The 16,474-nt window shown below is 58.5% G+C and overlaps 1 protein-coding gene across 6 annotated transcripts in view; it reads right to left on the bottom strand.

The window, feature by feature from the left end:
• Positions 1-16,474, bottom strand: part of PEMT (phosphatidylethanolamine N-methyltransferase) — an 85,222-nt gene that overhangs the window by 5,481 nt on the left and 63,267 nt on the right. For all 6 annotated transcript variants that reach the window (XM_032841231.1, XM_032841230.1, XM_032841233.1 and 3 more), the window contains 2 exons: positions 12,447-12,562; positions 143-288 (listed from right to left, as the gene is read on the bottom strand). In XM_032841231.1, coding sequence (XP_032697122.1) covers positions 143-288; positions 12,447-12,562 — 262 coding nt within the window. The remainder of the gene's footprint in view (positions 1-142; positions 289-12,446; positions 12,563-16,474) is intronic.

Below are 16,474 nucleotides of genomic sequence, written 5' to 3'. Positions count from 1 at the left end.
AACCATGGACAGGCAGGGGCCTGCAGAAGCAAAGTGCCCAGAGCCTCAGACTTAGGGGCAAAGCAACACACCAGCCGGGCACCACCCCACCCCGGGACCCAGAGGGCATCTGCTCATGGCCCCCCAGCCCTCGGGGTCTTACCTAGGAAGGTCCCAGTGAAGCCCAGGGCGAAGAAACTGGAGAGCACAAAAGTGCTCCCCACTCCCAGGAGCGCGAGGCCCACACAGTAGGCTGTGGGGTTATCCAGACTTTCCATCTTGGGCTGGCTCAGCATGGCCTGTGTGAAGCTGTGCAGCAGGGGGAGTCAGGAGGTCACTGCCATGGACAGGGGTTGCCCTGCCCTTCCCCTCCCCCACCGCATCCCCCGGGTGACCCCCAGAACAGCCGATCCAGCGATCTTAGACTCAGAGTCCACTGAGGCTGGGCAGGTGACACCAAGCGAAGTCGGCTGCGGGTGGGGTGCAGAGGACGTGGACGGCACAGCCCTGCCCGATAGGGGCTCCCTCCAGCCCCAGCCCCCTGCTGCCAGCAGGGTAGTGACCACAATGAGGAACCTGGGACCCGCTAACATTTTTGGTTTTCAAGAAGCCAGAAGTCGTGACTTGTATTTAAAATCCCCTAATTATTAGAAACAGGTGAGAATGACAACCATGTTAGACTCTGCAAGGCCGTGGGCCAGGTCCAGCCCACCAGTTTGCAAACTCTGGTTCCTGTCTAGTTAGCAACCGGGACTTCAAAGGTCAGTGTGGCTCCAAAAGGAACGGCTGCGTGCCCCTGGCCGCACCTGTGTCCCCCTGCACTTGGCATATGCTGCACGGGCGGGTGGCATCCCAGGCCCCTGGTGGACCCAGTGCCCCTGGGAAGCCTGGGGCACGCTCACCCCTTCTGTGGCCCCCATGTTTCCTGTGCCGGGCTGGCCACATCACAGGTGGCCCCTCAGAGGCTCCCTATGTCTACCCCCCACGTCCAAACGGCCCTAGCAAGCTCCTGTCGGGGCCAAGCCATCGAAGGCCTTGTTGACCAGCAAGTGACAAAGGCAGGTGACCACGCTCGTGGGTTTGGAGGTTCAGGTTCCCTGCGTGGCTGCTGCAGGCGGGACTCATGCTGACGCACAGGAGCGCGCTGGGCCTCTGCCTCGCTAGCGGAGAACTGGTGCTCGCGGGAGGGCACACTCAAAGGAAAGGGTATTTGTGGGAGCAAGGGCACACGTGTACTGCTAACATTCACTTCCCATTCCCCCATGATCGTAACCCTCAGAGCACGGAGGTCTCCTGCCTCTCGCAGGACAACTGCTTGTACCCACTGTGTACCAGGGACCTCTTAGCAGGGCCACTCACTGTCTGCTACCCACCCGCACAGCCAACCACCTGGCTAGCCTCTACCCATCCACTCTCCCATCCGTCCACATGCCCATCCACGAGTCTATCCTCTACCATCTGTCACCCATCCATCAGTCTATCCTCTATCCATCCATCCATCCACCGATCCCTCTACCATCTCCCCATCCATGAGTCTATCCTCTGTCCATCCATCCATCCGCCCCTCCTTCCAACCATCCACCCCCCATCCACCCAACCATCCATGCACCTACCCATTAATCTATCCCCTATGTATCCATCCTTCCACCTGTCAGCCATCCATGAACCTATCCATCTGTCTGTGCATCCATCCACCCGTGCGTGCATCTGTCCATCAGCTATCCTGTATCTATCCATCCATCCGTCACAAAGCAACTCTATTCACAAGGCTCTTTCAAGCAGAACAAGTTCACCATCTTCACTCATTCATTCCATTGGCAAATTCCAATTGTTGTAAAACTATCCCGATACTGAGCTAAAAACCCCCTCTCCAGAACATTCTCCTCCAACTACTTCCAGCTCTGGGAGAACAGAGGCTGCTTCTCCTTCCCTCAAGTATCACCCCGGCATCTGGCACATACCAGGCAGGATGGCTTATGATACATTTTCACCAACTGGAGGAAAAGCGGCCCCCAAGTCCACGGTCTTACTCTCCGCCTACGGCAGAGGCCAGCAGGGCAACCCGTCCAGCAGCAGCATGTACATCAAGGAGCACCCGGCCACCGGTCACGCTGCCCACACCCCCAGCTCTCCGCCCACCACTGCCCTCCCTCCGCCTCCCTGCTGCCCCGGCTCAGGGCCACTGTGCAGATCCGGGCAGAGCTGCTGGGATGACTCAGGGTCACGCACACTCCCATGCCCCACCCCTGAAGGCCCTCACCTGACTTTCTGGTAAACCACTGGTCCTCACACACCGGGCAGCCCTGTGACCCAGGCGCCCCTTCAACCCCGCAGACCCAGCAGCTCCTTCAACCCCGCAGACCCAGCAGATCCGGTCCCGGAGCAGGCAGCTTCAGCACTCGGCCTCGGCACCCTCCCATCCCTGCTGTCTGTAGGAGGGTGCGGGCCCTGCCAGGGGCTCACCTGCAGGCCCCTGGCTCCTTGGCAACCAGGGCACGAAGGACCCCCCCCGGCCCCTCCCCGCAGAGAGTGAATGTGTATATATGCGCGTGGGGGTGGTGGGTGGTGGGGGCTGGACTGGGGTACCCGCCCCCTGCCTGGCTCTTGGGCTCCACCTCCCTCAACATAGCTCAGGCACCTGCTCCTCCCTGCCTGGGCTGACCGTGGCCCCCAAATCTAGGGACATGAGGCACGGCGGGCACCCTCTGACCAGCCCAGCACACCCATCTACCTCAAGTGCTCTGGGGGGCCCCCCATGGCAGCCCACCGAAAGAGCTCCTGGCAGAAGAACAGCATTCATGCTCAGACAGACTTGGGTACCCGGAGCTTTGGCGTCTGCCTCTGTGTGACAGCGACAGTAACGCCCTGTCGCCCCGTTTGGAGCCGCGGCCAGTGGCTGTGCCCACTCTGGTAAGCACGAAACCTGTCAGGCTCTGCCTGTGGGGCTTGTGCACAGCGGGAGGGACAGGTGTGCAGGCAGGGTGACACCATGTGATGAAACACCACGTGCCACACGATGGCCACAGGGGACAAGGGGCCCAGAAGGCCACAGCTAGGCTAAAGCTGGGATCAGATGAAGACATTCCCCAGGAGAAGGGGATGATGGGTGGGGAGAGCATTCCAGAAAGAGGAACAGCCCCAGCAGAGGCTGGGAACAGAGCCTGGCCCAGGAGCTTGGGGCGCACGCAGCCTCCTGCAGAGACCTCAGCCTGGGGTCGTCCAGCCCGGGCGGTGCCCTCGAGTGGGCAGTACGGCTGCGGGCGCACAGAGTGGAGAGCAGCCGCCATGGCCGCGGGGGCGGGGGCAGTCCCGGGGCTGGGCCACCAAGCCCAGTCACAGCCCGGATGGGACCAGATACGGGGTTCCAGAGAAGCCGGCCTCGGTGTCATGCTCCTCTGCCAGAATCCCTCGCATCCTCCAAGAAGCACGCAAGTCCCCTGACCCTGAGTGCGCCTAGCACGGCGGCAGATGAAAGTGGAAAGTTCTCACTCTGACCTCTGGCTTGCGGGGCAGGAGCAGCTTCCCAGGGGGACGGCCTTGCTGTTAAAGCCATCTGGTTGGAAGCAGATGGAGATTCCTAAGAAAAGGCAGATCTCGGGCCGGTGATGGGAAGGAGAAGGCCCTGAAGTGTGGGTGACGGCCCCGGATTCGCCCCAGGGGCCCACCCGTGGCCCCTCTCGTAGTCCTTCACCAGTGGGAAGGGAGGAAGAGAGGGGCCCACAGAGAAGCACTTTCCCACTCCCTGCAAAGCACGAGGGGGCTGCTGTCTGGGGTTAGCACAGACGGCAGGCGATGCCCTTCCCAGGAGCTCTGTTCAGACGCCCCGTGCGCCGCCGGGCCCCACAGGCGTCAGGGTTCCTGGAATGGCAGGGCCCGGCCCCGATCAGGTGACCTGTGGTGTTCCAGCTCCTCCATTAAGCCAGAAGGCACAGTCCATTCCCCACGGAAAATTAATGGAGGGATGAGTGGCTCTGTGAGCCACGCTCTCCGTAATAGAGTGAAGTAGTAGGAGGCAATTTCCTTCGGAAAGATTCCGCACTGGGGGTGGGAGTGGAGAGACTCATCCATTTGTCTCGGGTTCTATTTTTATAAAACTGGATTGAGCTTTCGGTCACCCGTGTGACTTGAGGATGTCTGCGCTCTGCTCCCCTGAAAGCCGGGAATCCAGGGTGGAGGCAAACAGAGGGTGTGTCAGCCCGTTGTGTCCCCGCCGCACACGCGGCGCCCACAGCCCCGCGACAGGCCTGTCCCCGTGTCTGCCTGCAACGGACCGCCACTGACAGACTCCGGTCCTTCAAGGGCGTCCCCACCGGGTCGTCCAGGCAAACCTGAGCGGCAGCGGCCTTCAGACTCTACCTCCCAGGCTTAGGGTAGCTGGCGTCTGGCTGTTCAGCCAAGTTACGCAAAACTATCCATGAACATGGGCCTCTGGTGGGCGGACTTATTTTTCCCTAATCCACATTAAAATGGACCTATACGTACTAAAACAGAACAAAACAAAAACGCTCACCCACGTCACCCACTACGAAATCGTCACACAGCGAGAATTTAAGGCCAGGATGCTGTACCTTGAATGAACACAGCACCTTTTCAAAGCATTTCCCAAACCCATCACGGCCAAGAGAGGGTCTGTCTTATCTTACCAATAAGGAAACAGATGGAGTGGAGGTGGGGCACTGGGGAGGTGAGTGGGCAGGGGCAGGGTCCTGTATTTGCCTTCCCAGCTGTAAGTCCTTGGCCCCCACTGCCCTGGAGGGAAGAGCGCCCTCTACCTGGGCCCCGACCCCAACATCTGGGCCCACCCTGTTGAAATAGGTTGTGTGTCCCGCCAGCCCACAACCTACTCAAAATCCCACAGCCAGGCCCCTTTTGCCTCAGGGTAGCCTAACCCAGCCTGCCTGGCCACACTCCTGGTCAGGCAGCCAGCTCTCCGGCTGCTCCCACCTCTCCTGCCTGCGCTGATGGGGTAGGGGGGGCAGAGCACACAGGCCCTGGCCACAGCTCACAGGCCGGGCAGGATATGACAGAACTCTGGGCACCAGTTGATAAAAGGTGTCTGAGGGAAACCCCTCATTCCCACATCCATCGGTTGCCCCATCTCCAGATTCTAAGTCTGCATGGACCTCTGGGGCTCCCAGCTCTGGCCTTGGTCTTCACCTGCCTCCTTCTGGAGCCCCTCCACTCTGACCAGACCTCTACCTGAGGCCCTGCCCCACGGCAAACCTCAGTGACCGCACCACCTGCACAGCCAAGGCTGACCCCAGCCATGCCTCCTGCTCCCTGCGCCCAGAACTCCCTTCCACCATGGGGCAGGCAGATCTCCACGGGACTTCAGCATGCAGGCCTGCAGAATCCCTCCCCCTGGCTGTGGGATGCCCTGCGAACACAGGTGAGGGGCATTTCCAGATGTAATTGCAGTTCATCGAAAAGGAGACTTATGCTGGCCAGGTGGGGATGGAATGGAGGAGCCTTTCAAAGAGGCTCTGGAAGTAAGAAAGAAGTCAGACTTTCTCCCGCCAGCCTAGCAGCCGAGCCCCACGCTGTGGGGAGGACCACGTGCCCCCAAGCAGTGAAGATACTAGCCCTGGAGGGCCTCCAGCAACCAGGATCACATTCCTTGAGCCTGGGGAGCCCCCACATTTTCACTGGCCCTTCTGACAGCCCCCCTCGACAGTGAACTTGGGGCAGCCTTGGTGTGCTCCTCGGTGCGGCCACCCGGCCACTGGGCCTGTCCCGACCTCATCCTGTGAGCAGTCCCTGAAGAGCCCTGGATGCAGCAATGACCAGCACACGGATGCCACCGGGACAGAGAGCCACCCATGCGGGGACGCCCCAGCGATGTGGCCAGCCCATGCACAGGCAGGGGGGCGGGGCCTGCACCCAGGCAACTACTACCCGGAGGAGCAGGTGGTTTGCTCCCCTGGCTGCGGCCCAACCCCGTTTCTGCCGAACGTGTACCCTAGCCTGTGCGAGGAGGCCGCCTGCTCCTGCTTGCCAGCCCCCATGCTGGCACACCCCCCACCCCGTTTCCACAGGACCCCAGGCAGTGCTGCAGCGTGCTGGAACATGGGCACCACTGAGCAGCTGGTCCATACAGCAGAGGCTCCCTGGTGCCCTGAGGCTGCTCCCCCCGGAGGAGGTGGCGGGGTGGGACTGGGGCCACGCTGTGTCATGCTGGCTCCAGGCTGTCAGGCTCTGCAGGGGATGCAGCCAGCAGGGCAGGGGCTTCAACAGATGCCCCCCAGGGGCTCCCCAGGCCTCCGTCTCCCTCACGCTCCACAGCCAGAGTGAACAGGTCTGCACCGATGGCTTCCCAATAAGGAGCCCACGTATCCTGTTGGCGGCCCCCAGACCACCTCTGGTCGCCTGGCTGGGGCAGACCAGCTGACACGGATGCCTGGCCCTGCCCCTCTGGACCGGCCACCACCACGGGGCCCTGGTTTCATGCCTGAAAGACCCGCAGCCTAGCGCTTTCCTGACACCCCTGCCCAGGGCTTTACCAGGCACATGCTCTGTGCTCCATTCAACAGTCCCCCCACCCACCCACCGACATGTGTGCGTTCGCCGCCCACCACCCCACCACGGAAGTTCTGGCTTAAGGAGAGAAGGACAGACACACTGGAAATGGCCAGAACAGGCAAACCCACAGGTCAGGAAAGCCAATTCGGATTTTCCAGTGCCCGGGGATGGGGGTGGGGGGACATGTGCTTAATGGGTACAGGGTTTTCATCTGGGGTGACAAAGTTCTGGAATTAGACAAAAGGGGTTGCCCAACATCGCAAGTGTTCTAAACATCGCTGTTACAAGACCTGTACACTCTGAAATGGCTAAATGGTGAATTACCTGTTATATGTATTATTTACCACAAAAGAAAAAGAAAACACACAGGAATCAAAGGCACATATGAGAAAGGGCGCTCAGGAAAATAAGGGGGCGGGGAATGGCAGAAGGCTACAGGCAGGAGGGGGTCTTGCCAGGATTCTCACAAGCGTCTTCTGGAAGCTCCACGCCCCGACATCACTCCATGCGGCAGAGGGAAGGACAAGTGGCAGAGGGCCCGGGAGGAGGGAAAGTGCCTGCTGCTGGGGAAGGTGAGCGGAGAAAGCAGTCCTGCCTGTGAGCACATTCCCTGTCGTCCCAGAAACTTCCTGGTATGGCAGGTCCAACTGGGAGAAAAGTCATGGGCCGGAAGTCAGACACGGGGCCAGGCCAAAGCCAAGAACAAGAAGCCGGGAAGGAGGCCGAGCAGAGGAGCTATCAGCTACAAGAAGCGGGGCATGGGGAGGACTTCTTCCCAGCTCTCCCCAGGCCCCGGATGCAAGAATGAGGCAGGGAGCTCTTTGCGGGTGTCTACATGTCTGGAGCTGGGTTGCTGGGGGCCTGTCCTCTTGGTCTCCTAGGAACCCACAGTGCTGGGCTGGGGGCCTGCAGGAAGGAGGCGCCCCCATCAGGGAACCAGAGACCCGGGGCCCCCGAGTGTCCTGCCTCCTGCTGGCATCCAGGCAGAGCGGTCCCTCCTTTACCCACTTCCTACTGGCTCCCGAGTAGAGCATGGATTTCTGCCCACATCACCACCCCATCCATGTTACTACAAAATGGCGCCCGGGGCAGGATGGCATCGGCTCAACCCAGGATTCCCCTGCATGGCCAGACACTCCAAGAGGAGCTGGTCAGTGAGGACGGGTGACTCCAGACTCCCACTCCACTTCACACAGGAGACCAAGAGAGCCTAAGTGACCTGCTCCAGGCCCGCCCATCGGGAGCAGAGCTGAGGCAGCCCAGGGCACCTGCCCCTTCCCCAGGCTGCTCTGACTCACACTCCCTCCCGGGGTCCGGGATGGCATCCACCAGGTGGATATGGATACACAAAAGCAGCAATGGGACTTTCCTTTCATGGAACGCAGGAGCGGGCAAACCACAGCCTATGGCCAAATTTGGCCCTGCCGATGGTTCTCGTAAATTCCGTTCTATTGAAACCCAGCCACACGCATATCTTCACGCACTGACGTGCCATCTCCGGGAGTCACAACAGAGATTCTATGGCCCTTGAGTCAAAAACACTTACAATCCGGCCCTTACAGAAAAAGTCTGCTGACACCTGATATGGAAAATCATAAAATTATGCCTCTGAATGAGCTAGAAGGAACCTCAGTCAGCAACTAGCCCAGGGGTGGACAAACTATTTCTCAAAAGGCCAGAGAATAAAGATTTTCAGTTTTGAAGGCTGAGAGGCAAAACCTGGGATATCCTGTAGAGGCTCAGAGAACCACTTAAAATGTAAGCATTTGTATAACTCAGTGGTGACAAACAACCTGATTAAAAAATGAGCAAAGGACTTGAATAGACACTTCTCAAAGGAATATAGACAGATAGCCAATAAGCACATGAAAAAAAAATGCTCAAGGGAATGCAAATCAAAACAGTTCATACTCTTAAGGATGGCTGTTTTGAAAAAATTATAACATGAGCCTGGGGGGCTCCACTGGTTGAGGGTCTGACTCTTGACTTTGGCTCAGGTCATGAATTCAGGGCTGTGGGATCGAGCCACGCGTTGGGCTCCGTGCTGACTGTAGAGCCTGCTTGGGATTCTCTCTCTCCTTCTCCCTCTGCCCCTGCCCTACCCTCAAAAAAAGAGGGGGGCACCTGGGTGGCTCAGAGGGTTAAAGCCTCTGTCTTCAGCTCAGGTCATGATCCCAGGGTCCTGGGATCGAGACCCACATCAGGCTCTCTGCTCAGCAGGGAGACTGCTTCCTTCCCCCCACCCCCCTGCCTACTTATGATCTATGTCTGTCAAATAAATAAATAAAATCTTTAAAAAAAAAAGAAGAAGAAGAAATAAAAAAGAAAGAAAAAATAGTAACTGCAAACACTGGCAAGGATGTGGAGAAATGGGAGCCCTTGTGCACCGCGGATGGGCAGGGAAATTGGTACAGCGGCTGTAGGAAACGGTACAGTTCCCCAAACAGTTACATGCAAAACTATAGAAGGACACTCTTTTAAAAAAAAAAAATTAAAAGTGCCTTGATTTTGTCCCCGTTTTATTGAGATATAACTGACACCTAACTTTGGGTGAGTGTCAGGCATATGGCATGATGACTTGATGTATGCATACATTATAAAACAATGACCACAATAAGGTTGGTTAGCGAGTATGACCTCACACAGTCAATGTGCGTGCGTGTGCATGTGTCTGTGGTGGGAATTTCTAAGATCTCCTCTCTCTCAGCAACTTTCAAGTATACAAGACGGTATTAACTATAGTTTGAACGCTGTGCATTCGATTTGCCAGAACCTAGTCATTTTCTAACTAGAAGTTCGTGCCCTCCGGCCAACAACTCCCTGTTCCCCGCCCCCCAACCCAGGCCCTGGCAACTACAAACCGACTCTCTGTTCTATATATTGGGGTTTTTTCAGACCCCACATGTAAGCAGAATCACACAGGATGAGTCCTTGTGTCTGGCTTATTTGGCTGGGCATTATGAAGCCACTTCTGACCTGTGCTCCAACAGGGAGGAGCCCTGACGACATTCTGCTGAGGAAATCAGCCAGACGCAGAAGAACAAATACCGTGTAATTCCACTGGTATGAGGTTCTAGCGTAGCTCATGGGACATAAAAAGGCGGGTGGCTAGCAGGGTGGGCCTTGGGAGCACAGTTTGCCAATGCTGGACGAGTTCAACACCAGCGGGGAGAAAGAACAGAGAGGGTAAGGGATTCATTCATTCATTCATTCCAGAGGCGGCGAGTGTCTGCAGGCCCTGTGGGCAAATGTTCCCGAGGGAAGAAAGCAAAGGGAAATCTGCTGAGCTGGGAAGGAGCTAACAGGGCTGGGCTACAGGCCTGGGTGGGGGCTGGGGAAGAAGGAAGGAGGTCGGCGGGGTCTGAGAGTCACTGAGGGAGGGACCCCATGGGCAGGGGGGAAGGCTAGCACACAGCACAGGGCGCCCAAAGGTCCCCTGCAGCCAAGGCGGGATGTGGGCCTCTTGCCCAGAGCAGACACGAAGGGGCTGGTGGCCACCCACGCAGCTTCTCTGCTGGAAGGGCACCTTCCTCCACGCCCCTGTCCCTCCCAGTGCCCTCCCTCGGCTGCTGCAGGGACCCGAAGTGATGGTTTCCCTAAGTTGCGCGGTGAGGGAGGTTAGCTAGGAGAGCAGAGTAGCCCCTGTGAATCGAAAACCTGATCCATGATGTCACTGCCCTGGCTCTGGGAACCTTGGGGTGCCTTCTTTCCCACCTCATCCTGGCTGTGGCCTGACCCCACAGGCCACCCCCGCCCAGCCCGTGCCCCTCCAGGCCAGGGACACCGCAGGATCACTGGGGGTGCACAGGCACATGCAGGTGGCAGTCCCCCCCGCCATCCACTTCACAGGAGCCCTCTGGTCAGGGCCAAGCGTGGCAGGGTCCAGAAACAAAAGGTTACGAGCGTGGTGACACACACATGAGTCTGCACAATGACAAGATCGGGACCGGACCCAGGCCTGCTGCTCCAAGACAGCCACCACCCGGTTCTGCTAAGCAAGCCCCATCCCGGGCCCTGCTCAGAAAAGGGATGGAAGCAGCCTCCCAGAAGACACCAAGAACAGGTAACTGACGTCCCAGGGAGGACGGGCGGTGACAAGGGCCCCTGTGCCACCATGCTAGGAGAGACTTCTCCTGCCCAGGGAGCTGAGGACCCTGAGGCTGGGAGGCCACGGTGGGCAGCACAGGCACAGGCCTGGGTGGGCCAGTCCCCCCCCCCCCGCCCCCAGCATCCTGGGCAGCCACAGACCCGCGGGAGAGTGCAGCAAAAGAGAAGGCCAGGTCTCCCGGAGTCCTGGCACCGCGAGCACAGTTCGAAGGAGGCCCAGGGGACAGAGGGACAGGGCCAAGAAGTGAGCCTCTTGTTTCCACATCTAGAGCACTCTTCCACTTTCAGATGGCGCTGGCGCCTCTGAGCCACCCTGTGACCTCTCTCCCCAGGGTCAGGGGTCAGCCAGGCTCCCAGTGCAGGCTCGATCCTCTGTACTGAGCCCGAGTGCTCACTGATCACCTCTGAGCAAGGCGCAGCATTTGGCCCTGGCCATCGACTGGCTCACAGGACAGGCACAGGCCTGACACTCCTGGGGCTCACTGTCACGTGGTCTTACATTGTACCAACGAACGGCCTCGGGGCTCTGCAGGAGCTGGGCTGGAGCGGGGGGTCACCTGGGGCTCTGGCAGGTGCCGCGGATGTCAAGGGCTAATGCACAAGAAGAGGCCAGACCTAACCAGAGGTGAGGCAAGAGAATGGGGTGCAGTCCCTGCCAGGGGCCTGGGAAGAGGTGACCCAGAGCCCACTGACACGGCTGGGGCTGTCACTGTAATGTGACAATGAGCAGGGAGCCCAAAAGGCCAAGAAGCAACTGTCCATGGGGAAGGCTGGCCTTGGCGGGGCCTCTCCTAGCCACACTCCCTCTCCCCACGCCCGGAAGGCCAAGCCCACCATGGCAGGAAGGCAGCAGGGGTGTACAGCAAAGGAGTCCTGGACACAGAGAGGCAAGGCCGGGGCCCTGGCTCCCTCGGGGTGGGAGTGGGAAGGGCCCAGTCAACAAGCACCCCCTCGTCCTTGGCATCTACTGAGGCTGCACCCGCACACCCCACCCCCTCTCACCCCAGGACCCACAGGGGAACCTGGGGACCAGCTGCCCCTTGGCTCCCCGATGGCCACTGCCAGGTGGGGGCTGGCACCCACAGAGCTTATCTGTCACGACAAGTCAGGGACGGGGGTTCTCCAGTGTCTTGTCAAAGCACCGCATGGGCCACAGTTCAGTCGAGAAGCTAGCGTGCCGCCCACCACGGTTCTCACAGAACCGAGGAGGGAGAACCCAAGGCTCAGGGACAGCCAGGCCAGGCTGGGCCACCTCTGAAGGAGCTCTCACCGCCCTCCTGCTGCCCGCAGGGTGCCGTGTCTCCCATCTGAGCATGAGTGCTCGCCACCGGCTGGGGACGGCGCTTCATCATCTAGAAGGAGCTCGCCTGCTCCGTCCTCTTCCTTGGGTAGCAGGAAAGTAATATATCAAGTCCACCGATGAGAAGAGCAGCTCGCTGGCACAGACCGAGCCTGGATGAGGCCCCGTCCCCGAGTGTCACCTGCCTCTGTCCCGGACGTTCCCGGAGGGGACTCCCGCAGCAGCTCTCTCTACACACTGGAGACAGGGGATGTGAGCCTGGGGACCACCTGGCCTTGTCCAACCCACTCCTCCACGCCCGGATCCCAGGCACATGCCACTGTCCCCTTCCCGGGGCCACAAGGACTTCTCTGCCCACAGGAGTCTGATGGCCCAGCGAGGGAAGGGTGACTTGCCATGGCAGGAAGGCTTGGAGAGAATTCCCCGGGTGCAGACACAGTGCTCCCCGCATCTCGGTGGACAGCCTCATACCACCGGCAGTGGCTGCCCCTTTGCACGCCATGGATGCCAGGCTTTGGCCAGGCGGTCTGGGGGAGCTTACCAGTGTGAGCGCAGGACGTTCAGGAGCAAAATGGCAGCGCCCAGGGAGTAGCAGGCCAGGTAGGGGGATCGGAAGGCCCTGCTCAGCTGGCGGGTTTTCTGTTCCCATCTCGCAACCTAAACAGTGCAGAAGAGAGGAGGCAACGTAAGACGTTTGCTGCAGAGAATCCGGGACCCACGTGGATGCGGGGGGCAGATCCCCATGTCAAGCAGGGAGAGTTACAAGAAGCAGTTGCCTGTGGAACTCGGGCCAGCCCCGCAGGGGTTTCCTCTAGTCCTGCCAGGTGGACCGCGTGGTCCTTCTGGAAACACACAACACACACGGAGCAACGGAAGGAGAGCCGAACCCAGAAGAGACACCCGGGTTGGAGCAGGGCTCGGACCAGCTTCTGGGCCTTGCTGCAAAGCCAGTGTCCCGCCCAACACTGTTCCCAACGGCCACGCCAGGCCGCGAGGGTACAGACAGGAGCTGCCAAGGGGAGAGCACAGCCCCGGGGCCAACATCCCACCTGCAGGATGCTCTCATCGCCCGGGGGGGAGAGGGAGGCCAAGAAGGGGCAACCCACACCCTCACCCCTGCTACCCCAGCACCCCGCCAGGCACAGATTTCCAAGTTTTTAATTTTAGCCACGGAATCCTTGTTGCAGGTTTTCGCACTAATCGTATCTAGCCTTGCAACCTTCAACAGCGCACACAGAGCACGGTGATCAGCCGGCTCTGCTCGTCTGCACCAGCCCACCTTCCTCAGGTGCACAAGCCGCCACGCTGGGCTTCCCCTGCACCTGTGGGCAGAGAGTGGGGAGGGGCGCTCCCCCTGCCCCTGCGGGTGGAGGCCGGGTTAGGCGGGGCGCACAGAGGCAAATCCACAGTCAGGGATGCTGGGGAGTCGAGGTGGTCGCTCTGTGGTTATGTGAGCAGGTCACCCACCTGGGCCCTGAACTTGAACATATGTGTACGTGTGTCATACACGGAGGGTCTCGAGGGCCCCCACTGGCCCACTATGGTCCCAGAAGGACTGCAGGAGGATGAGGTCCCCGGGGCTCCTGGGGCCAGTATCTCCACTACGGCCTCAGCCGCTCTTCTTCTGCCGCCCAGTGCCACTTCCCACCTCGCACCAGCCCTTCCCGGCACTGGGTCCCAGAGAGTGACTGGCGGTTCCAGGCACACCTGTGATTTGGCCCAAGGCCACCAACTCTGACTCTGTCCCTGGAGAAGGTGGCTCCCCGGGCCTGTCCTCAGAGCCTGAGTGGTGGGGGGCGAGGGTGGGGGACGGCTGGGGTTATGGGAAGTTTACTCCTGGGCCTTCCCCGCAATTGTAGATCAGCTGTTGACACCCCCCCCATTTTCCCAGAAGGTAAACAAACCCTTTGTCTGGCTCCAGACAGGCGGCCCCTGCTGACCCCATGGGAAGCTCAGGCTTCACTTGGGAAGCGGAAGCGAGGGCTGAGCATTCCAGAGGCTCTGAAGGCTGCACCCAGGGCCCGCAGGGGGCCTGGTGGGAGGAAGGCAGGGCCGGGCACAGGGTGCGCTTCTTGTGGGCAACTTGAGGTTTTCAAAAAAACATTTCAGGATAAAATTCGAAGTCTTTTTCCACTGTGCAGCCATCACCAGGGTCTAATTCCAGACCCCACACGGGAACCTCATACTTGTTAGCTGTCACTCTGCCTCCCCGTCTCCAGCCCCCGGCAACCTCTCGCTCCATGTCTACTCTCCATGTCTGTGGGTTTCCCTCTTCCAAAAGGGGGATAAACAGAACCTTGGGGCCTTCTGCAGCTGGCTTTCACTCAGCGTAATGTTCCTGAGGTTAATGCACGCTGTCGCATGCGACTTTATGACCGAAAAACATACCGTTGTGTGCGGAGACCATTCTGTTTACCCGTGTGGCAGGTGATGGACATTCAGGTCACTTCTGTCCTTTGGCTACTAGGGACCAGGCTGCTGTGAACACCCACATCTAAGTTTGTGTGGACACAGGTTTTCGCTTCTTCTGGGGGTATACCCAGCAGCGGAATTATGGGGTCATAAGGTAAATCTATTTTTAACTTACTGAGGAACTTCCAGACCGTTCTCCACAGTGGCTGCACCATTTTTCCATGCCAGCCAGGAGTGTAAGGGTTCCGATTTCTCCCCATGCTCGCCAACACTTGGTATTTCCCATTTACAAACAACAACAACAACAACAACAAAAGCTGTAGCCACTCTAGTGGGTGAGAAGTGGCAAGCCGCCTCATTTGGGATCCCCACACACTAATGGATGACACGAAACATCTTTCCATGCACCTACTGGCCATTTGTATGTTTTCTTTGGAGAAGAGTCTGTTGGAGTCCTTTGCCATTCTTTCCATTGGGTTGATTATCTTTGTTAATGAGCTGTAAGTGTTCTTTATATATTCTGGGTAGTAGATCTTTATCAGATATCTGATTCGCAAGTATCTTCTCCCATTCTGTCCATAGTCTTCACTCTCTTTCTAATCTCCTTTCATTCACAAAAGCTTTTTATGTAGCTGAATCACGTTGCTTGCTGGTAGGATTCAACCCAACTCAACCGCAGTGAGTGGGGGGCTCAGAAGTAGGTAAACCAGCAGGCCTGCCCTCAGGGAGCTCATGGAGTAGATTTGCCATCTATGTGCCTGGTCCTAAATCTGGAGGGCGTCTGGGGTGGTCAGACATTAAGACAGATTGTGTGGCCTGCACAGGGTTCCTCCTGAAGGTCCCGGGGAAGACACCCTCTGAAGCAGCCAACCAAGGGGTACAGACGAAGGGGTGAAGAGAAGTCCTTTCAGAGAGACTGGTGAGGTTACACAGCCAGAAAGAAGAGCAGCAGAATGACCTTTGGGCTCCTGATCCAGTACTCCTTCCACCCAGGGAAGGCCCCTCTCTCCACCCTTCCAGTGAGCTACTTGTTTTTCGAACAAGCTCTCTTTTGCACACCTTGTTCCTTGTGACTGATTTTAAGATACAGTTAGAAAGACTATTGATTTTTTTTCCCCCTCCCAGCTGACGGGATAATGCTTTCAAAAGGACACTGAAATCAGTTACAAATGACATAAGGCGTCACCGACTTCCACCCAAGGGGCTTGGGACTGTTCCTGCAGGCCCAGTCTGGAAAGCGTAGGAGGGGGAACCACTGGGCCCACTAGATGCTGGCCCCAGACCTGCCGGTGTACCCTCCATGTTCCAGACCAGTTTCTTTCTCTCTCTGTCTCTCTATCTCTCTCGCTCTCTGGAGCTGTTTGTCCAGCTGTGGAAGGAGACGGCCGTGGGAGCAGGTAACATTCGACACTCCTGAGGCTGGCGCTGGTTCTCAGAAACCTGCCCCCATACCATCCGGAACGCAGAGACAAAACGTGTCCTGTTGTGCAAAGGGTCAATTGTCATCAACGATATGCTGAGCAGAAGGAGCCAGATATAAGACTGCCTTCTGCCTCCTTCCATTGACGTGGAGTTCTAGCCATGGCAGAACCCGCTGGAGGGCAGAACCTGCTGGAGCACAGAGTGGGTGGGGCCGGGGAGGGGAGGGAGCCACATGGGAGGGTACAGGGGAGGATGCTGTGGGCAAGGAAATGCTCTGTGCCTCCATGGGAGCGGGCGTCACACGGGCAGACACCTTGGCCAGGACTCAAACTATGCCCCTGAAATGTGTGCCCTGTAGCATATGTATACTACACCTCAGTGAAGCTGATTTTTAAGTCCAATCCTTGTCGCACCTGAGCTCTAGAGACAGAGAACAGCTCCCAATGTCATATACCCTGGTAGACTCTTCTGCACACGGCACCCCAGATTCCTGAGTCCATCCTCCAAAGGAGGAGCTTTCACTGGCTTCCGTGGGGCTGACTGATGTGTCCAAGGAGATACACCAGACCTCAGCCCAGAGGCCACACTCCTCCACTTCCGTAGCCACAGTGCAGTCCTGGGGGGCCAGGAAAGGGACCCATGCCCCAGCCCTTTGGGGACCACTCTGCCACCCAGGACATCCCAGCTAGGCCCCCACGTCCCTGGGCCTTCATCTGGGCAATGGGGCGGGAGCGG

Source organism: Lontra canadensis, unplaced genomic scaffold, assembly GCF_010015895.1.
Source record: "Lontra canadensis isolate GAN:19392208 unplaced genomic scaffold, GSC_riverotter_1.0 scaffold122, whole genome shotgun sequence".
Classification (NCBI taxonomy): domain Eukaryota; kingdom Metazoa; phylum Chordata; class Mammalia; order Carnivora; family Mustelidae; genus Lontra; species Lontra canadensis.
This window is presented reverse-complemented; position numbering and strand designations above follow the sequence as displayed.